At 30.7% G+C, this 25987-nt stretch overlaps 1 protein-coding gene across 1 annotated transcript; it reads right to left on the bottom strand.

Annotated features, from left to right (window-relative positions):
* LOC109350600 lies at window positions 22721–24218 on the bottom strand. The gene is made up of 3 exons (XM_019591824.1): window positions 23969–24218; window positions 23702–23878; window positions 22721–23187 (listed from the first exon to the last, which is right to left on the bottom strand). The coding sequence occupies exons 1-3, from the start codon at window positions 24216–24218 to the stop codon at window positions 22721–22723; spliced, it is 894 nt and encodes a 297-aa protein (XP_019447369.1).

Here is a 25987-nt window from a genome sequence, read left to right as displayed (position 1 = left end):
CTTTGTCTAATGAGTTTCCACATAAAACAAGAAATTTTTTAGAACATTACCTAAAGGTGTAGGACTTTGATCCACTTTAATAAGGTAGGCGGACTTCACTACATACATAATTCCCTAATGAATCTAAGCCCCATCTCCACTTGTCCTCAACATCCTTTTTGCGGCCATGATGCTGGATAAGAGCAAACAAACCCCCCATCAAAGTTTCCTCTCTTTCAAACAACTTTCTACGCCATTTAACCTCCCAAGACTAAATATCATCGATCCAAACACCACAATCAGCCTCAGTCTCCCTTCTATTCATAGCTAAGGAGAAAAGTCTAGGAAAAACCTCTTTCAAACTATGATTACCCAACCAAATATTATACCAGGATAGAGTTTGGGTCTCATCCCCTATATCCCTCCATATGTTGTCATCAAACCAACCCACATGATCTCCCTGGATAGACCCTATTTTATATAAGTCTTTCCACCACCTAGACGTAGACCTAGGAACTGGGGAGAAGGAATCAGAACCATATTTCGAATTAATCACCTTAACCCAAAAAACATCTTTCTCCTGAATTCATATATCGATGTGCTTAATACTAAAATGATATAAATTATCAATGTCTTGAAACTACACCAAAACAAAACATACCAAAAAATAGTATTATCAATGTGCTTAAATTCAATGGATAAAGTCCTCTATTCACTCAATTTCATGAAATGTTGTTGCTGGTAAACTCTAAACTTGTATGATAATAACTTGTTCAAATACAAATAAACTAGCCGTATGCATTTTTTTTATACTCTCCCGTGCAACTTTTATTGTTAAGTAAAGTTCATATGACATACATTAAATGAATATTAAATTCACCTAATAATAAAGAGAGTAAAAATACGTTACGTGCTAATATTTTCTCCAAAATATACAATTAGAGCACTAGGAAAATAATTTGACTTTGCTAATATGAAGTCCATAGTAATATTAATTCACGAAGGCGAGAGAGAATAGCCTATATGAAGCCAATGCTAAACTTAGAACACAGCTAAAACCTATTAAAATGCATCATAAGATTGTGACATGTAGACTTTAAAAAAAATTGATGATTCAAATTTTTAAAATATTTTTAGGCAAAAATTTATTACAAATGATGAAATAAATTTGGGCCTCACATTTTGTTTCTGGACCTTTCAGTGCTGGAGATGATCTCAGCCCAAAACCTATAAGTGAAAAGAAAGGGCACTACACTGAGATCACCTATTTCGAACAGTTTCTCATTCTATGTCTCAAGCCAATCAAAATGTGTTTTTTTCTTATTTTTTATTTTTAGAATTTTTCTTTTATTCATGTAACAAAATATGATAGGTTTGAGACAAAAAATGAGATACTATTCGGGATAGGTGATCTCTATCCCTACTATATAAAGTTTGAAGGTATGCAAACCTACATAAAGTATAACAATAATTAATCAATAATTCAAAGCAAACGTAGCCAAAATGGTGAGTAGAGAGTAACGCCCTCGTAAATGCATGGTTATGTTGCACCCCTAATATGTAGTAAATTTTGGATACCTAGCTATGCGATCCTACCAAATGTGACGTTGTTACCATTATAAGAGATCTTTGAGTTACTTTTTCACTATAGAACAAAACAACACATTGACATATTTTTGTCTTGAATAATTTCAATAGCTATTTATAACCACCATTAGTTTTCGTTGGGTCTTAATCAAAATGACTAAGTTCTATGTGTTAAAATATCTATTACTATGGTCACGATATTAGTTGTTCTATTTGGCGTACGTGTCATAATCATGTATCACTTTTTTGGTCATTAAATATAATATACTATTTTAATTATGAATTATTAAATTCAATGCCTCCAATAAAAATGATGCTAGCAAAACAAATGACACATCAAATGTTATGCAGCAGTAGGTGTAAGGATCATATCCAATATTTATCAAACACAAAAAATAAAAATATTATGTGATAAAACATGGATTTCCATACTTGAAAAAAAAGAACTCAAGATAAGAACAATAAGAGCAAAGATTTAAGCTTCATAATACCGAAGAATACTTCATAACATTTTCGTTATTGAATTGTGATTACAAAGGTGTAAGACTCACATTTTATAGTAAAATCACAAACAAAACTCAGCTTAACTAACTGAAGTAACTAACTACTTAAGAAAAATAGCCAATTGGTCGTTACTGTGGAAGCTTGCTATCATATCCATGATTGCAGCACCTTGAGTAATTGATCTTTTATTTGATACTTGATGTACACTTTCAATATCTTGAGATTTCAAACCATATCAAGGCAAGGCTGATAACATATATTTCCTATTAAAAGTAAAAGACGCTGACATTGCTTTCCTAACACAAATGCTTTTGTATTTGCCGATCACATTAAGCCCATCAAGGATTCTGACTTGTGAGTCAGCAGAAGTAACCATAATTGTGGGTGATGTGCATCCAAGCATGTTAGAAATCTGCAGCAATAGAACTTATGTGGTTCTTGATGTTGTTCTTGGTTGCTTTGACAATATCAAGACCCAAAATAGATGCACAAGATGGAGAAAGAAGATGGTGAAATGGAAGAATAGAAGTGCGGAAGCCATGAAAGGAATAATTATCGCTCTGATACCATAATAAAACATGGATTTCCATACTTGAAAAGAAAGAACTCAAGATAGGAACAAGAAGAGCAAAGATTCAAGCTTCATAATATCGAAGAATACTTCATAATATTTTCGCTATTGAATTGTGATTACAAAGGTGTAAGACACACATTTTATAGTAAAATCACAAACAAAACTCAGCTTAACTGACTGAAGTAACTAACTACATAATCGGTTAACCATATTGTTAATCGAGTATACAAAACAGAAAACACATCTATTTTAACATTATGTTATGACATTTTATCTTTTTATTTATAATATTTATAATGAGCTACATTTTTATCCTTAACATTAAAGCAAAAATAAGAACTATTATCGTTGGTGATCCTTATTTATTATGATGATATTGTATCAATTTCCACAACAACAAAAAATTGGCCTTTGTTTCTACATTTAGGCTGCATAATTATTTAATAGTCATGGAGGGTACACTCAACAGAACGAAGAAATGGTAATTTGCATTTGAAAAACAACAAAAAAATTATTACGGATTTTTTATGGGAGAGATTAATGTTCCAATAGAATATGACAAGTATGAATGATAAAACATTCTCTCTTAATTAATATTAAACACAGTTGTATTCTTAATAAAAAGTGTAATAAATATCCCAAAAAAAATCTAAAAGTATAAAATAGAAATGTATAAGAGTTTTATGTACCCCAAAAATATGTTTGTTAATTTTAAAAATGTAATTTTCAATGCATTGTTTTTAATTTTTATCCCTTCATTAATATTCTTAAAATGCTCCTTAACATGTCATTTTATACCTAAAAACTTAACAATTAATCTAAAATTCGGAAGAAAAATAAGCCTTCAATTACGCCCTGAAGTGGCATAACTACATGTTTTGAATGTTTCACTGTCTTAGCCATAGTGAAATAGTTGCATTTCAAAAGCCAAGATAGCTCTTTCTTGGTTTGACCTAATCAATAGGGTTAAGACTCTTTCTTCTAGGGCTTACCCTTTCCCTTTTATAAGTCAATGATGACAAATATGGGAGCCACTTGCATTTTTCTCTGAGGACCATGACAGCTACAGCTACAGCAACATGCAGATCCCAACATAAATGATTATGGACTTGCATCATCATGCCCTACAACAAATGGACACGCATTTTTTGGCACAACATGGCTAAGACATAACCAGAAAGAAAAGATAAAAAACTAATAACAACACAAATAAAACTTTAAAAATAATAAATGAAGCAGATAATAAATGAAACGCCCAACTGCCCCCGAAAAAGAAAAAGGGAGATTAATTTGAAGTTTGAAAATGACCACACACACCTTCATTTATATATATATATAGAGTTACTATAATAAAAACAGTTTTCGTATAAAAATTATGAAAACAATAAATTTGGGATTTATAACTATTCATGAATGATTAATTATGATTAAAAGTTAGTTATTGGTTACATACTCATGTTATAGTTATATACATATATCTTTTAATCTTATCTTGACCATTCAAATAAGACCTAGTAATCTATAACAAATGTTCTCATTATTCACAATAGTGTTTTGTTCTTACGGGAGTCGTTATATGTATATATAGTCATTTAAACTTTTCTGAGAGAATATTATTTCTATTTTTATAAAAAAAAAGTAATAAATATTGTTTAAAATATGGTTTATACACCTAATATTATAAGATCGAATATTATATTTCTCTCATTATTTTTCTTCTCTAAGAAAGATAGGTGTATTGGTGGTAGGTATACAAACTATTTGTACAAATAACACTAAATATGGTTCTAGGGCAACATAATGTACAAACACCTAACTGGAACTCGGCTGGATATTTGGACCTTAGTTGTCCTCCAACTGAATTTATAACAAAAAAAAAATGAAATAATGTTAAGATTTTATTTCAAAACGGAGAAGTAGTTTAATAAGTATTTAAATTATTCTTAAGATAATGAGGTAGATGATGTAAGACTTATATTCCAACATGTATCATCTACATAAGTCTGTCGGACCAGACGAGATGTTACCTTTTGACCCATTTACATATTTTGGTCTATGACAATCGGAAAGAAATTGAGCTCTGACTCTGATACCATGTTAAGGTTTCATCTTAAAACTAATTGACAATGAGAGTAGTAGTCCAACAAATATTTAAATCATTATTGAGACAATGCGATAGGCGATAGTGTGACTTATTTCCCAATAAATAATTTAATAGTATGTATTTTTTTTTTGCAGACTAGTATCACTCCTAAATACTTACTCATATCACTCGTTTACTAGACAAACTTCTATAAAATTAAAATATGAGTGGTTAATTAAGGGTGTTAACGTAAATTTTAAAATGTCCATTCTTCTTAATAATCTTAATACTTTTTATACATATAAGAATGTTAGTTGGTTATGTCTCATAAACTCGTGACTTAGATAACGCTTATAAATATGCTTACACACTACTCATTAATAAGGTGGCATTGACAAGGACTGAACCAATTTCTTACTATTGGGGCCAATCTTCATTGCTATAATTATTAAGATTGAAGCTATGCCTCATACCATACATACATTATTGATTAAAGAGAGCTCAAGGGGAGATATCACGAGAATAACTTATACATATTGATGGGGAACACGAATATATATAAATTCTCGTGGATAATAAAATCATTCTCTAATTAATTAAAAAAAACTTTATGAGGAGTTATTGATCACAAGAACTCAATATTAAATAGAAGAGTTAAATAGAAAGTGCAATCAATAATTAATAAGAATTGGGTGATGATGACGATACAAGGACTGGTGGTTTAAATATTACCACAAATATTTTCCTGAATGTGTGGACTTGTGTAGATCTCCCTTCTCTTTCTTTAAGAAAAATAGCCAATTGGTCGTTACTGTGGAAGCTTGCTATCATATCCATGATTGCAGCACCTTGAGTAATTGATCTTTTATTTGATACTTGATGTACACTTTCAATATCTTGAGATTTCAAACCATATCAAGGCAAGGCTGATAACATATATTTCCTATTAGAAGTAAAAGACGCTGACATTGCTTTCCTAACACAAATGCTTTTGTATTTGCCGATCACATTAAGCCCATCAAGGATTCTGACTTGTGAGTCAGCAGAAGTAACCATAATTGTGGGTGATGTGCATCCAAGCATGTTAGAAATCTGCAGCAATAGAACTTATGTGGTTCTTGATGTTGTTCTTGGTTGCTTTGACAATATCAAGACCCAAAATAGATGCACAAGATGGAGAAAGAAGATGGTGAAATGGAAGAATAGAAGTGCGGAAGCCATGAAAGGAATAATTATCGCTCTGATACCATAATAAAACATGGATTTCCATACTTGAAAAGAAAGAACTCAAGATAGGAACAAGAAGAGCAAAGATTCAAGCTTCATAATATCGAAGAATACTTCATAATATTTTCGCTATTGAATTGTGATTACAAAGGTGTAAGACACACATTTTATAGTAAAATCACAAACAAAACTCAGCTTAACTGACTGAAGTAACTAACTACATAATCGGTTAACCATATTGTTAATCGAGTATACAAAACAGAAAACACATCTATTTTAACATTATGTTATGACATTTTATCTTTTTATTTATAATATTTATAATGAGCTACATTTTTATCCTTAACATTAAAGCAAAAATAAGAACTATTATCGTTGGTGATCCTTATTTATTATGATGATATTGTATCAATTTCCACAACAACAAAAAATTGGCCTTTGTTTCTACATTTAGGCTGCATAATTATTTAATAGTCATGGAGGGTACACTCAACAGAACGAAGAAATGGTAATTTGCATTTGAAAAACAACAAAAAAATTATTACGGATTTTTTATGGGAGAGATTAATGTTCCAATAGAATATGACAAGTATGAATGATAAAACATTCTCTCTTAATTAATATTAAACACAGTTGTATTCTTAATAAAAAGTGTAATAAATATCCCAAAAAAAATCTAAAAGTATAAAATAGAAATGTATAAGAGTTTTATGTACCCCAAAAATATGTTTGTTAATTTTAAAAATGTAATTTTCAATGCATTGTTTTTAATTTTTATCCCTTCATTAATATTCTTAAAATGCTCCTTAACATGTCATTTTATACCTAAAAACTTAACAATTAATCTAAAATTCGGAAGAAAAATAAGCCTTCAATTACGCCCTGAAGTGGCATAACTACATGTTTTGAATGTTTCACTGTCTTAGCCATAGTGAAATAGTTGCATTTCAAAAGCCAAGATAGCTCTTTCTTGGTTTGACCTAATCAATAGGGTTAAGACTCTTTCTTCTAGGGCTTACCCTTTCCCTTTTATAAGTCAATGATGACAAATATGGGAGCCACTTGCATTTTTCTCTGAGGACCATGACAGCTACAGCTACAGCAACATGCAGATCCCAACATAAATGATTATGGACTTGCATCATCATGCCCTACAACAAATGGACACGCATTTTTTGGCACAACATGGCTAAGACATAACCAGAAAGAAAAGATAAAAAACTAATAACAACACAAATAAAACTTTAAAAATAATAAATGAAGCAGATAATAAATGAAACGCCCAACTGCCCCCGAAAAAGAAAAAGGGAGATTAATTTGAAGTTTGAAAATGACCACACACACCTTCATTTATATATATATATAGAGTTACTATAATAAAAACAGTTTTCGTATAAAAATTATGAAAACAATAAATTTGGGATTTATAACTATTCATGAATGATTAATTATGATTAAAAGTTAGTTATTGGTTACATACTCATGTTATAGTTATATACATATATCTTTTAATCTTATCTTGACCATTCAAATAAGACCTAGTAATCTATAACAAATGTTCTCATTATTCACAATAGTGTTTTGTTCTTACGGGAGTCGTTATATGTATATATAGTCATTTAAACTTTTCTGAGAGAATATTATTTCTATTTTTATAAAAAAAAAGTAATAAATATTGTTTAAAATATGGTTTATACACCTAATATTATAAGATCGAATATTATATTTCTCTCATTATTTTTCTTCTCTAAGAAAGATAGGTGTATTGGTGGTAGGTATACAAACTATTTGTACAAATAACACTAAATATGGTTCTAGGGCAACATAATGTACAAACACCTAACTGGAACTCGGCTGGATATTTGGACCTTAGTTGTCCTCCAACTGAATTTATAACAAAAAAAAAATGAAATAATGTTAAGATTTTATTTCAAAACGGAGAAGTAGTTTAATAAGTATTTAAATTATTCTTAAGATAATGAGGTAGATGATGTAAGACTTATATTCCAACATGTATCATCTACATAAGTCTGTCGGACCAGACGAGATGTTACCTTTTGACCCATTTACATATTTTGGTCTATGACAATCGGAAAGAAATTGAGCTCTGACTCTGATACCATGTTAAGGTTTCATCTTAAAACTAATTGACAATGAGAGTAGTAGTCCAACAAATATTTAAATCATTATTGAGACAATGCGATAGGCGATAGTGTGACTTATTTCCCAATAAATAATTTAATAGTATGTATTTTTTTTTTGCAGACTAGTATCACTCCTAAATACTTACTCATATCACTCGTTTACTAGACAAACTTCTATAAAATTAAAATATGAGTGGTTAATTAAGGGTGTTAACGTAAATTTTAAAATGTCCATTCTTCTTAATAATCTTAATACTTTTTATACATATAAGAATGTTAGTTGGTTATGTCTCATAAACTCGTGACTTAGATAACGCTTATAAATATGCTTACACACTACTCATTAATAAGGTGGCATTGACAAGGACTGAACCAATTTCTTACTATTGGGGCCAATCTTCATTGCTATAATTATTAAGATTGAAGCTATGCCTCATACCATACATACATTATTGATTAAAGAGAGCTCAAGGGGAGATATCACGAGAATAACTTATACATATTGATGGGGAACACGAATATATATAAATTCTCGTGGATAATAAAATCATTCTCTAATTAATTAAAAAAAACTTTATGAGGAGTTATTGATCACAAGAACTCAATATTAAATAGAAGAGTTAAATAGAAAGTGCAATCAATAATTAATAAGAATTGGGTGATGATGACGATACAAGGACTGGTGGTTTAAATATTACCACAAATATTTTCCTGAATGTGTGGACTTGTGTAGATCTCCCTTCTCTTTCTACATTTATTCATTTTCATCATATAGAAGTAATTATATAATACCGTCTTATTAATCATTAGTCATTACTATGATTTAAAATTAAAATAAAGTTTGTTTTGAGAAAGTGTGTATTTAATGATGTAAAAATATATTTTGTTTTCAGTATAAATTTTTCTCTGTTGAATTTCATAGCCATTATACTTAAAATAGTGGTTAGCAAAACTATATAAATAAATTCATTTTTTGTTCTCTAGCCATTTGTTAGTTGTTATATATGTTGTTCTTTTAAGTTAATTCCTCTTCTCTCATGTTGCGATAATAAGACAAAATTATATTCGAGTTAGAGCAGCCACGTAGGTTGAAAGGAGAAGTGAAAGCAAAGCTTGTGGCTCTTTTTTTAGCTGACATTTACCATTTTTTGTTACACACTCTTGTCGCTTTATGCCAATGCAAAGTTGTTGTCGTTATTAATAATAATTTAGAAAGCCTAATTGATGCTAATAATATTTTAATGAACTATTATTATAGGTTTTCTATAGGCAAAGAAGACAAAAAATTTATTAATATAAAACTAGGATAGGAGCATAAGTGTTACTTCAGTACACAAACATTCTAGAAATAATTAAGCTTAGCAAATGTTGATATACACCACTATTAAAATTAAAGGTTAATTGCGATAATGTTTTACACACTAACAATGATAGCCTCTATAATTGCTCACTAGGGAAACACCTGTGCGGATCAACTTGCCAACTTTGGTCTATCAATCCAAAATATAGAATGGTGGAATCATGCTCCTAGCTTTATATTGGATGAAGTTAATAGGAATTGTTTAACGCTTCCTAACTTTAGGTTTGTCTCTTAATTCTCCTCCTTGTTTGTATCTCTTTGGTTAATATATTATCCTCTGTTGTTTAAAAAAAAAAATAGATAAAAATGATGTGCCAAAAGAAGATGAAGTTGTGCCTAACCATGGCATCCACATGGTCGAGGTCGATGCTATTATGCCCAAGGCTGATCATGATGCACCCAGAATAGGAACAAGGTCAAATGTTGATGCGCCAAGGTCGATGCTATTATGTCCAAGGCTGATCATGATGCACCCAGAATAGGAACAAGGCCAAATGTTGATGCGCCAAGGGCTGCTTCTGGTGCGCCAAAGTCTGGCCAAGTCCCGCCTGATGATGCGCCAAGGCCTGGCGAAGCCTTGCCCATGACCGTGTTAACCTGTTGCATAATTGTCTCAGACAGCTCACTCGTGATCGTGCCAAGTCTTTTAACTTATTGGGCCAATGCATGAGCATTCTAACTGAGACACATGAGTAAGTTGTTTCGATCATTGAGCGTATGATTCTCAGGCCATGCCATGTGCCTCGGTCAGAGTCAAGTCAAACTAGACCAAAACTTAGCCAACAACATCACTGGCCAATTTTCTATGGTTCAGCCCACAGTTACTTGTGATACAAGCAAGGGGCATGTTTTGATTCCTTGTGTTAATTAACACTTGTTTAATGTATAAATTATTTGTTAATCAATTAATAACAAGTTTTAACCTCCCTCTATTTCATTCATTCATTAATTTTCCTTGTACATTATATTCATTTATTCATTAATAAAAGAAAGTGCAATTAGATCTATTCCTTCTTCATTCTTCTTCTTCATCTCTTCAAAGGGTGAAGATTCCAATATTCTTTGTGAGCCTTTTTGTAAACCACTATGGATTTAACTTTCATTCAACATAAGAAAAATTAAAACTCCCACATCTTACTTTGAGAATGCTCCAAGAGTTTAAGTAAATTAACTATTATCTCATCCATTAGAAAATTTATGTTCTCCAACACCATTTTGATTATAGGATGCCAAATATACCAGACAACTACGAACCATATAGAGATCCATACCAAGATTGAGTTAAACTCAAGCCATGAGTGTATTTTTTTACCAAATATCATAGAACTTTGAACAAGAGAAGAAAATATAATTGATTGATTCCTCCAACTCTTAACAAAATAGGATGAAATATTAGAATTTAAAGTGCCTCTTCTTAGCAAGTTTAGTTTTGTAGGTAACTATTCATGACGACCTTCCATTCATATTTATTAGTACATTCTTTGACCAAATTTTCTTGAAGTATTTTTTATCATTATTCTCTTCCCCATGTTGTAACATATGGTAAGTATTTCTGATTGAATATTGATCTCTTCTATCATGAATTAATACATATTCAATTAGGGATTGTTGACACTAGAACTCAATAAAATTCTTCAAATTCCACTTGTTCCTATTGGAAGAGATACGTTCCCCATCAAAATATTCCATGACCAATCATTGTTTCTCCATTCCTCTGAAATGCTTACTCCAACTTTTTTTCCAATGCTACCTATATTATTTCAAAGGAAAACTTAAGTTGTTCCCCACCCACCCATAAGTTCTCCTAAGGTATGATATCATTTCCTGAACTCAACCCCCTCTCTACCAATACTAAGATTAACTTTCTCCATCAAAATGACTCCCTCTTATAGCATTTAGAGCCATTAAGATATACTCACTTCTTAAAAACTCATTCCCATATTTACAAACTAAGACTTTAACCCATAAAATATATTTTTTCATTAATCAAACTCCATTCACCCAAGACATTTTTCCTCTTATCCTCTCTCCTAGGCTAAAGGAACTTTCTTTGTTTTTATTTTATTTTATAAATAATAGACTCATGCTCTAAAGAATGATAGAAAATAAATATATAAAAAAGTCAATACCTAAAGAATATAAATTTGTGCTTCTAAATATAGAGTTTCATTTTAAAGATTTCAATGATTAGATATTAAATGAAGAGCCTTTTGTGATTAGTGTCAATCAATATTCCCCAGAATATATTGGCTATCAAGTAGAGTTTACATCATAGTTTCTGTACTGCCTTCATAACAAAATTGTGATTCATTATAATTCCCATGAGGGTATTTTAGTGAATAATAAGTGTCAAACTTCTTTTACTTATTAGCATCAACAATTGATGACAATAATAATAATACATGATTATGAACAATTTAGGAAGAATAGAAGTTGGATAAAAGTATGATCCGACTTTATATAAATATGTATTATATTATTACATATTATATAATACTGATAAGAAAGATTATTTTTCCATTAGTATTAAAATAAAAATAGTCAATTCAATAGTGTAATACTTGGATAGATTTTCAAATATTGTATAATATCCTAAATTTTTGTCCATCCATCTAAATAATAATTGTTGGGCAGAAAAAATACATATCTCAAAATAAAGTAATTCCTTACTAATAATACCTTGATTAGGAAAATAACAAAATTTGATTATATTTATCCAAGCAAATACAGCTTTTGACTTTGCCCCAAGTAACTGAATCTTTTAAAGGCATTCAGGGACCATGCCATCCAAGTCCAAACTTTTGAGCTAAGGCCCCATATCCTTTCACGCCCTTCAATAAAAACTTTCCAGTTTTATTTAAGTGTCAATTCATTTTTTTAATAAGCAAAAATGTATTAAAAAAATCAATAAATGATCTTTTTTAGTACATAGGAGTTTTCAATCTATCATCTATTATTCATTTTTAATTATCATTGACTCTTCAATAAGAGTTATAATAATTTATGAGGTGATCTAATGGTTAAAGTTCGAGTCTCGTAAATAAATGAATACTAAATATTAATAATTGCTGATAAAAAAATCATTAATTATTTCATAAAAGTAATACAAATGAATTGTAGAGGGTGATATGCCGACTATGATTAATCTTTACATAGATAGATATTACAAGTTTGAAAGACAAAATAATGATAGGAGAATAATGGAGGTACGTGAAGAAAAGCAAGATAAACATGAGCGTAGTAAATGGCGTTTGGCATTGCAGAGGCCATTCAGCCTGTGTGCCTCAGAGAGCCATTAATATAGGAAGCAAATTTGCAGGGAAAGAGCGTGTGCTGTGATTTCTATAGGTAAACTCTCTTTACCTCTCTCTCCCTGAGAAAATGATTTTGAAACTTATAATCATTAGGTCCATCCAAACTTTATCTATGCTAGAGCTGTCATGTGGGTCATTCCACCCAAAATCGACGGGTTCGGATTAACCCGATTGAAGCTACGATCATGATTGGGTGGGTAAAAATCCTCGAAATTAAAACCGGTTGTAATGGAAGATCGATGAGTTTCTTTTTGCTCGATCGATCCACCACAAATTCTAATTGAGTTTATGACCCATGGAGCCACGCAAAAATGGTCTAGGGTTTCTTCATATTTGAGGGTTATGTTTTATTATCAAAATCTAACTATTTTATTAGATTTAATTGGTTGACTTATTTCATCACCTATGCCTCATTTCATAAAAAAGACTAAACTCCCTCAAAATTATGCATATATTTACTTTTTCTATTTCATATTATGTTTAAGGATATATATGGATATGGTTTAAAAAAATTTACAAATTTGACACATTTTAAATAAAAAGAATGAGATTAAAAAGATGACCGATAATTAGAGAGGGTATAGTTTAAAAGTATAAAAGAATTTAGAAAAATATGAAATGGTCTAAAAAGAAAAAACCCAAAAAATATATAAAACGTATAAAAAAGACTTGGAATAAAGTAAAAAAATCAAAGCATTAAAAGACATGATATCAATAGAGTATTATTTTAGCCCATTAAGATTAACAAATACAAATTGGCCCTTCAAATTTCAGAAGGCAAGGCACATTAGTCCCTTCCATAAGGAGCTTTAATCATATTTGGGGACCTATATGTCTCATGTTTTAAATCTTGAGGGACCAACTCATCATTTATTAGTTTTCAAGGATTAAAATGGTACATGCGAAAAATTTGGAGATAATTTTTTTGATACAAAGCTAGTGCTAGCCTCAATCCCCTTCCACCCCTTGTACTTCTCATGGACCCAAAAAATAGAAAATTAAAGTCACTCCCAAACAAACCCTAACAATGTATGAAGCTACAACTTTCCCTATCTATTTTACCTCTCTATGAAGAGACTCTCTCTCATTTTTAAGATGTACGTAATATCTTACCCACACAATTAGCTTCACAACTAAAACTTCTCGGAAAATTTTATGCATGTTGGAGTGCTAATATTCTCACCCGAACATTGTCATTTGGTACCAACAAAGCATTAGTCTAGTAATGTAAGGTCCCTTTAGATTTCTAAGGCTGAAAGTTTAATTATTATGAGTGACACTTGTTGGAAGGGATAGTTAAGAACCTAATAATAATTAGTTCCTTACCCAAAAAGGTTGGGTAAAGAGATACCTTGGTAGTACAAAAAAACATTATCATTTTGTATGTTTTGATGGAATAGTTTGAAAGAAAAGAGAAACGTCCAATATTGTTTAAGTAAACAATTTATTACCTAAGAATGGTTAAATTAAGTCTTCGTGTTTATAATTTGCTACTGTACTTTTCAAGTTACTATACATATTTGATTTATTAATCGTCATACTTAAAAACGTTTTTAAAATAGGAACCACTGTTATATAGCTTTTTATATTAAGGTGCTTAAAATATTACATACTTCAATATTTTCATTTAACACATATTACTTTAGGTTTAATAAAAGAGAAATAGAAATCATCCAGCCTTGAGTTATATAGTAAGGAAGCTGATTAAGCCAATATATGATTAATAAATATGAAAATGAATTTAATTTGGAGGACAAAAATTAATACGGTGGTGCCATGTGCTATTAAATTTGAAGGATGAAAATTTATTTTGAATGCTTTTAAACTTTCTCATTTCTAATAAATGCATTATATAGCATGCATCTTTATAAATTATGTAAGCACTAAGGTACAGATGCGTTTCATCTTTTTATAATTGACAACGATACTGTATATTGGTAGATCGAGTTGGATATAATTTAATACCAAAATCATTATTAATGATTGAGGCTGCATGTTTGGTTCATTTATTTCACAAAATATTTTGGCTTCAATGCACATTCGCTCTATGTATATAATGCACCTTCCTTTTTTTTATATCTCTCTTTTTTTTTTCCATTTCTTTTAGTGTATCTATTACTTTTTATGGTAATGGACTAATCTATTTCGGTATCCATAGTTGCCGCTCCAAATAAGTATCGATATCAAGAATTAAATTATTGACTTTTTAGTCGTTATGGGGTCTAATGGAGTATTACACCACCAACACTTATTTGTTGGCATTATTTTTTTATTTCATTTCAAAACACATGTTTTACGAATCAAATATTCAATTATAATTTTATTTTCAACTAGACTTTTATTTATTACGTTTTTTCATTTATTATTTCTCAATTTCTCTTGATTATGAAAGATATATAAAAAAATAAATGAAATATTTTAATCAAAATATATCAAATTAATTATATGATTTAATCATTTCTTAGTACATAACCTTAAATATAGAATTATAATAAATAAAGTAGGAAAGGAATATTTGTTATGGGCTCACAAAACATAGTTACACATTTTATTTTAATAAAAAAATGTTATTCATTACATATATTCGAACCTATAATTGTTAATGTTATCTTGAACTCAATTTTCATATTAGTAGATTAACTGATAAACCATTTTACATGATTAGAAACGGGACATGTCATATAGGAAGAATGATAAATTGATTTTGTAGGAGAATATATCATTACTTATATTAGATTGAAAGTTTGAAAGTAGTGATAGTTTATTATAAATTACATTTAAAACCTTTTACTTAAATTGATTTGAAAATGGAATTAGGTTATAGAGTGATGTATCTCACTCATATTGTCTTATATTAAGGAATTGACGTTGGATATATGCATTAGTGCCTTCCAAATCAATTTTTTTGTTTCTATTATTTTTAAACATTTTCTCGATAACAAAATTTGAGTTGCATCTAACACATAGACAACCTACTCTTGAAGCATTTTGAAATAACCGTATTCATTATTGAATGTAAGACATTTTATTATTCAAGATAAATGGCACAAATATTCCTGGTCCAAGAACATGGGAATACTTTTTAAACAATTTTTTGTATAATAAATTTTAGAGTAAATTACATTGACACCTCTTGAGTTTTAGTGAAATTACGCAAACCATCCTCACTTTTTTACACTTACACAGACCTCCCCTAGTTTTTTATACTTTCGTTACACTGACCCTACATAAGAAATAAGTGTAATATTTTAAACAAAAAATGTAATAAATGCAATTAAGTTAAACAAAACATGATATATTGTGTAGACAAGTCCAAATAATATACAAATACTGTATCTTTATTATTTTTTGTTACATAATGCATCAACATTTCTAATGAAATATTGTTTAAATCGCTCTTATAATATAGTGTAACGAACCAAAAATAATAAAGAAATATTGACTCATATATTATTTGGATTTGTCTCCACAATATATCATGTTTTGTTTAACTTAATTGCATTTATCACATTTTTTGTTTAAAAGATTACACTTATTTCTTATACATGGGTAGTCAGTGTAATGAAAGTATAAAAATTAGGGGAGGTTTGTGTAGGTGTAAAAAAGTGAGGGATAGTTTGTGTAATTTTACTAAAACTCGGGGGGGGGGGTCAGTGTAATTTACTCTAAATTTTAAGTGGTATCTACCACATAGACAAAATTGTGGAGAATGCTTTGGTTTGCCGTGGTTTAGTCTATGTGGCTGATGAGAAATGAAGTGATTTTCTTAGATAAGGCGCCGAGTTATGTGAACCTTATTGATCTAATTCAAACTAGATCTTGGATTTGGTTCACTTCTTTTGTATCTCAAAATTCTTTATCTTTTGCAAGTTGGTGCATGGATCCCAAAACTTGTATAGTACTTTGTACTACAAAGTTGACGTCTTGATCTCTTTTGTATTGAATGAACACTCCTTGTGCTTGTTTTACTACAGATTTAATTTATCAGGAAAAAAAGACAACCTAGTCTTTAGCATTTTGAAATATAACAATTAATCATGAAGAAGAAGATATGAAGATCCAATGTTTTTATTTTTATTTTTTTAAGTAGTACATATGAGTTTTTTTATTTGATATAATATTTATGTATTATTAATTTAAATTTTTTTATATGACTATTATACAATTTTTCATTCATGTGTACTATATTTATTTAATAATAAATTATAATTAATATATGAGTGATACATATAAATTGATAATATAAAAACTTTTATACTCTATGTGCATACCCTATTTTCTCCTTTTATTATGTGGCTTAGCATGAGGGACTTAAATAATGGAGAAGGTTTCTTTATTAAAGTATATTTGTTAAAGGGTGCATTTTTTATTTTATTTTTCTAAACAAAATGAATTTTATAAGTAGGAGTACACGAACACCCTTATACACATTATTGACTTAGTAAAGAAAAGCAAATTATGGCACGACCACTTTAATTGTTACAAGGAAATGAATCCGTGCACCACTTACAAAATTGATAAAACAATCATTTGGATGGAGTAAGCCCTCTACCGTCTCATTATACAGTACAAGATTAATAATCTTAACACAATCAACCCCTTTTTTTAATACAAAGAAAACTTAAATAATATAAATGTGTTGACACCATTAATCATAGACCGTGTAGTAAATTTTCAATTCCATTTTTTATACTCTATTAATATATTTATTTGCCTATAAAAAGGTGATTGACCATTTTTTCCGATAAACAAAATTATACTAAAGTAGCACTCAAGGTGTTAATCCAATTTAAGAAAAAGATAAAATTTTAATCTTTTTGGAGGAAATAAAAATACAAACTTTTAAATCATTGTAACAATTAGCAAACACTAAAGAAGTTCTAGCTATTTTGTATTGAAACCCATACCAAGTTCCTGTTTGAATCAAAATCATTATGTGCACAAAACTCATAAGCTTATCTCATAAGATCATATCATTCCTCATACTTCAGATAAACCACATAAGTAAACCATACCGTTCTCCACAAATTAGATCATTTAACACTATGACCAATAGCATCATACATATTCAAAGAATCAATAATTGTTGTAGGATTCAACTCACAAACTTATAGCCATGAGTAAACGCCCTTCCAAACAGAAGATGCAAATTTACAAGATAGAAAAAAATGTTCAATGGTTTAATCATGGTTCTTGCAAAAGGCATACTTTAATTCTTCAACCCTAAGAATAACCTGCCTTTTGGAAAGCTCTATCCTTGTGTTAAGTCTTTGTCTAAGACATATTTTTTAAGGAACACTCTTAATAATCCAAGACTTTAATACTACTTATAGGCGAAATACTTAGACCAACTTGAATGAGGTAAGCGAACTTCACCACAAAACTCACATATGCATCAGGACTCCATCTCTACTTGCCAACAATATCCTTCTTGCAAGAATGATGTTAAATAAAATCATACAAAATTGGCACCCTAACCTCCTCTCTATCAAATTTCTCAAACCTACATATCATTTTTTCCACATTCCACAATAAGCCGCGCTTATATTTAAGGGCTAAGACCAATAATTTAGGAAATAGTTTTTCCAACTTTGATGCACACCCAAATATCTATTTAGCATAGAGTTTGAGTTCTATCCTATATACATTATTATGATTATTATGCATTATTTACTTTGAATAAACCTTATTTATAATTATAAATCCAGTGTTGGAATATTGTTGTCCCGTGAAAAACGGGGTTGGGAATCCTCTCTAGTACTAGTGTTGTAATCATAGTTTGCAAAAATTCTAAATGACACGAAATAATATTTATTGGCTGAGTCACGACTAGGTCGCTCTCTTTAAGACGTTTCGTGACACTGCCAAAATGTGCAAGTAGACGATCAACAACGCCGTCCCCAGGATAAAACAGCCGTCCCCAGGATAAAACAGCTCAGATCTCTATTAACAAATTCTTATTGCACTGTAGGAACCGATCTCAAATACATTCACCACAATATGGCTACTAGTGCAAATTCTTTTCCCGCAATGTGGCTACTTGGGTCAATTATTTTTCCCTCAATACTAACTACCAGTGTTAGTTCTCAAAATGTCAACAATATGACTGTATGTGCCAATTCTTTTTCTTCAATACTGACTACTAGCGTCAGTTCTCGAAATTCTCACAATTTGGTTGTTTGTGACAATTATTAGTGCCATAGAGAGAAGGGGGAGAAATTTGCCGGAAATGTATCGGCAAAAAATATGAGAGAGAAAGAAAAAGTTGAATGAAAGTAGATTCATCTTGAGACAAGAAAATATAAAGGGAGGAAGCCTCTTTATAACATCAGATTTTCTTCACGTTCTTCATCTCTCCAATGTGAGACTTTAAGAGTTTTTTTTCAAAACTTTTCTATGTGGGACTTGAGAGTTTTTTAGATTTCACACTCAAAAATTTCTACTAATGACTTCCATGAAACCAAGTTCCAACAACTCGAGAGTCTAGCATTGGATCCAAATTATGACACATGTCACTAATTTTTTTTAATGGTTCAGATATGTATTTATTTTTTTAATTAAAAAATTTTAAATATCATATTGAAAAACATGTGAAGACCGTAGAGAGGATTGGCTATCAACTCTTAAGGGCGATATTGGAAAATGAGCACATCTTCTATTCCACAATGTATATTACTTTATGATACATAAAGTAACATATTGTAATATTCCACAATGTATATTACTGAATTTCATAGAAATAGATATCTTTTGCCTTACTATAGGTTCAAGTATATGTAATGGTAAACTTTGTTCTTCCTTTTCGTGGTAATATATCAGCGGGTGCCTTGACACCCGTGCTTTAAAAAAAACATTTTGATATTATACATTTTTTATTTTTTTTTACTAATTTGGCTTCTAATATAGAAAAGGGGAAAAAAATAATGCAGTTAATATACTTAAACATCCCCTTCACTATTTTTTAGAGATTTTCTCCTTCTCTTCGTCCCTTTCTATTTTTTATTTTTTAATGAATTTTTAATTTGACAAAAAATTCAACCTTTTACTTGTTCATGAGGGTGAAAATAAATTAGGCCAGACTACCTAACCAAACCCATGGTGCATGTATTTTGTAATATGTCAGACTAAGTTTTATTTATCACCTTCCATACTATTTCTCCGAGTAACATGTCCAACTTATATTCTAATATCTTTTCAAAATAAATTCATCATTGTTAATCATATGTTTTTAAATTTTGGATTTATATATTTTTATTAATGAGAACTATAGTTTATAATATTAAACTGATTGAATAAAAAAATAGGGGTTGTCGCATATAAGAAAATCTAATATAATATAAACAATTATTTATGCAGAAGATAAAATGTTGACACGAGGAAATAAGAATCATTTGAATCCCTTCCCAAACTTAATTGTATTTTATTTAATTATTTTATATTAGTTCTTTATATATTGTCCTACAAGATTTATACCATAGTGCACCACCGCGTTAATTCTCCCTCTTCAAATCTGATTTCGTTTTCATATTTATTGTTTGAGTATCTATTGGATATATGATTATCATAATTATTATTGCTCAAAATTAGCTATTTTTGTTTATTGTTGTGTGTAATAAACATAACTATATAAATAGTAACTAGTAAATAATTATGCTAGTATTATAAATATAGGTGGGAAAAGCTTTTTTTTTAACAGCACAAGTCTTGACTTTCGTAGTTAAATATGCTTCCAAAAAAGTGGGCTTAGTTTTTTCTTTATTGGCAGATTGTATAAATATTTAAAAAATACCATAACTTTACCAACTTAGTCGACTATTACCATCAAAATTGTACATTTACTGTACCACAAAGTGCAGTACTTGTGATTGATTATAAAAATGTATTTAAGTTAAAAAGTAATGATTAAATATTTTTTTAACTAATCATAAATAATAACATATAGAGTGATACACTTTTATGGGATATCAGATGTTCACCTGCTTCATTAGCAGACAGAGCTTTGGTGGAAATAGTGTTAACGTGAGTACTCAAACTTGTAAAATGCCCCCACTCTCCCCTCCTCTTAAAAAAGTTTTTTCCTACATTTGTTTTAGTAAAAAAAGTCATTAATATTAAATAAATTTAAATTTAAAGAAAGGGCATCCCGACATTTCAAAGTCAACACTAGCATTAAATCAATTTGTTCAAAAATCAATAAAATACGTCAATGCAATAAGTTTATAATATAACTTTTTTAACATTGATGATTAATAATAGAATAATGAACGGTTGCCCCTTCAACAATTTTTGAAATTGAAATTTTGGCATTTATCCTTTTTGTGATACTTGATTATCTAATAATTTCTTATACTACTATATGAGTTCATCATTCATAAGAAATATTTATAATTAAGTGTAATATCTATATAAAAATTTATACAGAGTTAGAACACCGATCATCTATATTACTTGGGTTCAATTTAAAAGTTAATGATAATTAAATATAAATGATAAATAATACAATAACAATGTAAAAATTTCTTACATTGTGAGTGCATATATTATTTTCTCTTTATAATATAGTTTTAGAAAATAAAAAACTTGGACCAAGACCCAAAGGCATGATGTGTAATATAGATTAACAATTCAAATAATAAATATCATCAATCATAAAAAATAAAAACATTAAGAGTAAATTACACTGACACTCCATGAGTTTTAGTGAAATTACACAAACTACCCATCAATTTTCTACACTTAACAAACCCCTAATTTTTATACTTTCATTACACTACTCACCCCTGCATGAGAAATAAGTGTAATTTTTTGAACAAAAAATATGATAAATGCAATTAAGTTAAACAAAACATGGTATATTGTGGAGACAAGTCCAAATAATATGAGTCGATACCTCTTTATTATTTTTGGTTCGTTACGATATAGTATAAGAGCGATTTAAACAATATCTCTTTAGAATTGTTGATGCATTTAGTAACAAAAAATAATAAAGATACATTGATTTGTATATTATTTGGAATTTTCCTCACAATATATCATGTTTTGTTTAACTTAATTACATTTATCACATTTTTTGTTTAAAATATTACATTTATTTCTTATGTAGGGGTGGTCAGTGTAACGAAAGTATAAAAACTAGGGGAGGTTTGTGTAGGTGTAGAAAAGTGAGGGGTGTTTGTGTAATTTCACTAAAACTCAGGGGGATGTCAGTGTAATTAACTCAAACATTAATGTCAGAATTAAAAAATTTAAATATATTCAATCAAATTAATAATATATTTCATAATTAATCTCTATATGATTTCAATTTTAAAATTATTGAATGGTCAATTCATTGTCAATATTGTTGAATACTTCTCCCTAATTATAAGTCACTAGATAGTAGACATACATTCATTATGCATCTCTCATTTGATTACGCAAATTATTTCCCATAATTTTCAAAGTTCAAAAAGTCTTTTTACATTTTTATTGTTAACTTCAAAAGAAGATAAACTAATGGGTAAATAATGTATCTTCAACTTCAACAAATTTATCTAAAAGATTATTGATACCTTTTTTCTTATGGACGAAAAAATTCAATAATCAGGCACAAGGGATGCCCCCAAATACAAATAAAAACGAACACAATCAAACAACACTGTTGATATGGGATATACAAGACCTATAGTCTATGCTCCACTGTGCAAAGTCATAAACAAAAGGACCATTTGTGGAACAAAACCAAGTCCAAGATTGAATCTGAATCAAATCCATCACCTCGGTAAAGCTAACCTCTTTAGCCGAGAAGATTACATCATTTCTCATGAGTCAGATCGACCATACCAAAGCAAACCAAAGCATTCTCCAACAATTTCTACCTGATGGAACTCTATAAAAAGAATCATGCATCACCAACAGATCTGAAATAGAATCAGGTAGAAGAATTGGAATTTGTAACCAAGAATAAAATCATTTCCACACTAAAAATGTAAACGAACAAGCTAGAAGAAGATGATTAGTTGACTCTATATGCTCCAAGCAAAAAACACAATTCAACTCCAGTCCATCCATAATATGCCTTCTTTGAAGCTCGCCCTTAGTAGCCAAACTCCCTCTCATTGTTTTCCAAACAAAGCAGTACACCTTCATCAGAATACAACTAATCCAACACTTGTTAAGAAGATCGTCCCTAGCAGATGTGTCATACTCTAATTGCGCCATGTATGCTGATTTGACTGTATAAACCCCATAAGCATTTAGGCCCCACCTCCATCTATCAGAAATACCTCGTCTACAACTGTGATAGATTATCAACTCATATAACCGATCGACTGAGTCTTCCTCCCAAGAAAACAGATGTCTTATGCAAGAAATGCGCCAACTCCAAGACTCATTGATCCAAACACCATAATCCGCTATTAAAGCTTGTCTATTCTCTGCAAGTAAAAAAAGTCTCGGAAACATGTCTTTCAAGCATTGATTACCAAGTATCATGCCAAAATAACGTCAAACCACCATCACCAATTTCCTTCCACACATGAGAGTCCAACCACCCAGCATTCTCACCATTCAACGAACCGATCTTACCCAAATCCCTCCACTACTTCGAGGCCAAATCTGATTCTGAACTACTCATGTCTGGACCATACTTTGAATCCACCACTCTAACCCACGTCGACTCTAGCTCAGTCAATCTTCTCCACTTCCATTTCCCTAATAATGCCTCATTAAACTTTGTTAAGTCTTTAACTCCCAACCCGCCTTACTTCTTCGGTTTACAGACCTCTGGCCATTTCACTCAATGGATGCCTCTATTACCTCTTTTATTTCCCCATAAGAACTTTTTTTGAAGGGTAGTAATGTTATGAATAACCTTCTTATGAGCCTTATAAAGAGAAAGGAGATAAATAGGTAAATTTGACAAAACTAAGTTGAGAAAAATGACTTTACCTCCAAAGGAAATGTGCTTCCGCTTCCAAGAAGCGAGTCTCCTAGCCACTACATCTACAACACTCTTCCACATAGAAACACTCCTCGAATTTGCCCCCACCGGGATCCCCAAATACACAAAAGGAATAGTTCCAATCTTGCAAGATAAAAAGGAGACTGCCAACCTCATGAAGCTCTCTGTATTTCAGATTCCAAACAAAGAACTTTCATGAGCATTAATCTTCATTCTAGACACAAGTTCAAAACATCTAATAATGGTTTTCATACCCCACAAATTAGAAGTTGTGGGCTTGAATACCATTATTGTATCATCTGCAAACTGTAAATTTGTCACTTCAACCTCTGATCGCCTCATTTTAAAACCTTCCAGGATTCCACCTATTTTTGCCATACGAACCAATCCCACAAACCCTTTTGCCACCAACAGAAACAAAAAAGGCATCATCGGATCTCCCTGCTTGATACCCTTTGAAACTGAGAATTGATTCGAGGGCGTACCATTCATAAGGACCGACATAGTAGTAGAAATTAAGCATTCAATTATCCATTTCCTCTATTGACTCGAAAAACCAAACCTAGACATCATATAATCCAAGAAATTCCAACTAACTGAATCATACGCTTTCTCTAAATACACTTTGAACAATAAGCACCCATCCATATCCTTCTTAGACGAATGGAATGTTTCTGTCCTGAATGAAAGCTGATTCTGAAGGCGAAATGAAAGAAGCCATCACCCCTTTAAGCATACCTTCCAAGACTTCAGCCAGAATCTTGTATAAAGAACCCACTAGAGAAATCGGTCTAAAATCTTGAATCTTTGTTGTGTTGTTTAATTTTGGAATTAGAGCAATGAAATAGGAGTTCAAACCTTTTGGGAGCTTACAATTCACCTGGAATTCCCACAAAAAAGACACAATATCTAGCTTAATAATATCCCAAAATTCTTGAAAGAACCTGAAATTAAGCCCATCTGGCCCCGGACTTTTATCAGTTGTACAACTCCACACCGCCTCTTTAATCTCACCATCCGAAAAAACCGCATCAAGAGACAAAACCTGAGAATCAGAAAGGCAATTGAAACCCACCCCATCTAGTGAAGAAAGGCTCCTACAAGGGTTGTAAAACACCCTTTGGAAATAATTTGACACCACCTCCAGAAGACCTTTATCCTCTTCGATCCACTCTCCATAAATCCAAACTCCATGAATGTGATTCCTCCTCCTTCTGTTATTAATACTAACATGGAAGAAAGATGTATTAGCATCACCCTCTTTTAGCCATCTAGCTCTAAACTTTTGCACAATTAGACTATCCTTCATTGTTGTAGTAGACCACCAATCAGCCATGTATTTCTTCCTCAAAGTAAGTTTATCCTCTGATAACAAAGAGGTTTCCCCAATCAAATCCAAGCTTTGGATTTGCTTAACTAGATCACCCAATCTTGAGTCCAAGCAACCAAAGACCTCCTTATCCCACTCTTTCAGCTTCACTTTTAACAACTTCAACTTTTCCTTTACAATGTAAGCAGACCAACTAGACACCAGAGACTCACGCCACATTTTCGAAACAAACTCTTTAAACCCCAGATGAGAGAACCAACAATTATTGAACCTAAAAGGAGAAGGTCCCTGAGTCCAAGGTGAAATTTTTAGAAGAATCGGACAGTGATCCGAATAATCCCTATCAATAGACCTCTGAGTAGTATCTGGCCACATCAGCAACCACTCTCCAAATATGAGAAACCTATCCAATATGCTCATAACAACCCCTCCTGGTTGATACCACGTAAAATTGCGATCAATGGGGGAAGGTCAATCAGCTCCATCTCACCAATCTAATCATTGAACAACTGCATTTCCCTCCGGCTATACAAATTGGATCCATCTCATCTTTTATAATCCACTCTAATAGCATGAAAGTCCTCCATAAAACAACATAACCCATCCCCTAAGCTTCTTTTAAGATTTAATAAATCAGTCCACAAATTTTTCTTCAACTCCAATAAACAGAATAAATATTCACTAGGCAAACATTAATCTGAACTTTCAGCAAACACCTTGGACAGCCAGGAAACCATCCCCTCTAAAAGTATTAATGCTTGAGAATTTTTTAGAATCTCATATGCTCAGAATACCACCCGAATGACCCAAAGAATGATTGAACTCCCAATGACAAATTTCATTACCCCATAATTGAAAACAAAAATTATCTTCACACACCTCCAATTTTATTTCCTGGATACACATAAAGTCAACATCAAAATTTCTTATCACTTTATTCACG

Source organism: Lupinus angustifolius, chromosome LG06 (genome assembly GCF_001865875.1).
Source record: "Lupinus angustifolius cultivar Tanjil chromosome LG06, LupAngTanjil_v1.0, whole genome shotgun sequence".
NCBI classification, from domain to species: Eukaryota; Viridiplantae; Streptophyta; class Magnoliopsida; order Fabales; family Fabaceae; genus Lupinus; species Lupinus angustifolius.
The sequence above is the reverse complement of the archived record's forward strand: the minus strand, read 5'-3'. Positions and strand labels throughout refer to the sequence as shown.

Excerpts from the sequence above, each read along its gene's own strand:
- LOC109350600 (XM_019591824.1), bottom strand. The coding sequence starts at position 24,218 with ATGTCGGTCCTTATGAATGGTACGCCCTCGAATCAATTCTCAGTTTCA. Across the intron at positions 23,879-23,968 it reads CACAACTTCTAATTTGTGGG|AGAGCTTCATGAGGTTGGCA; the intron begins GTATGAAAACCA and ends TCTGAAATACAG. Across the intron at positions 23,188-23,701 it reads GAAGCACATTTCCTTTGGAG|AGAATAGACAAGCTTTAATA; the intron begins GTAAAGTCATTT and ends TTTTACTTGCAG.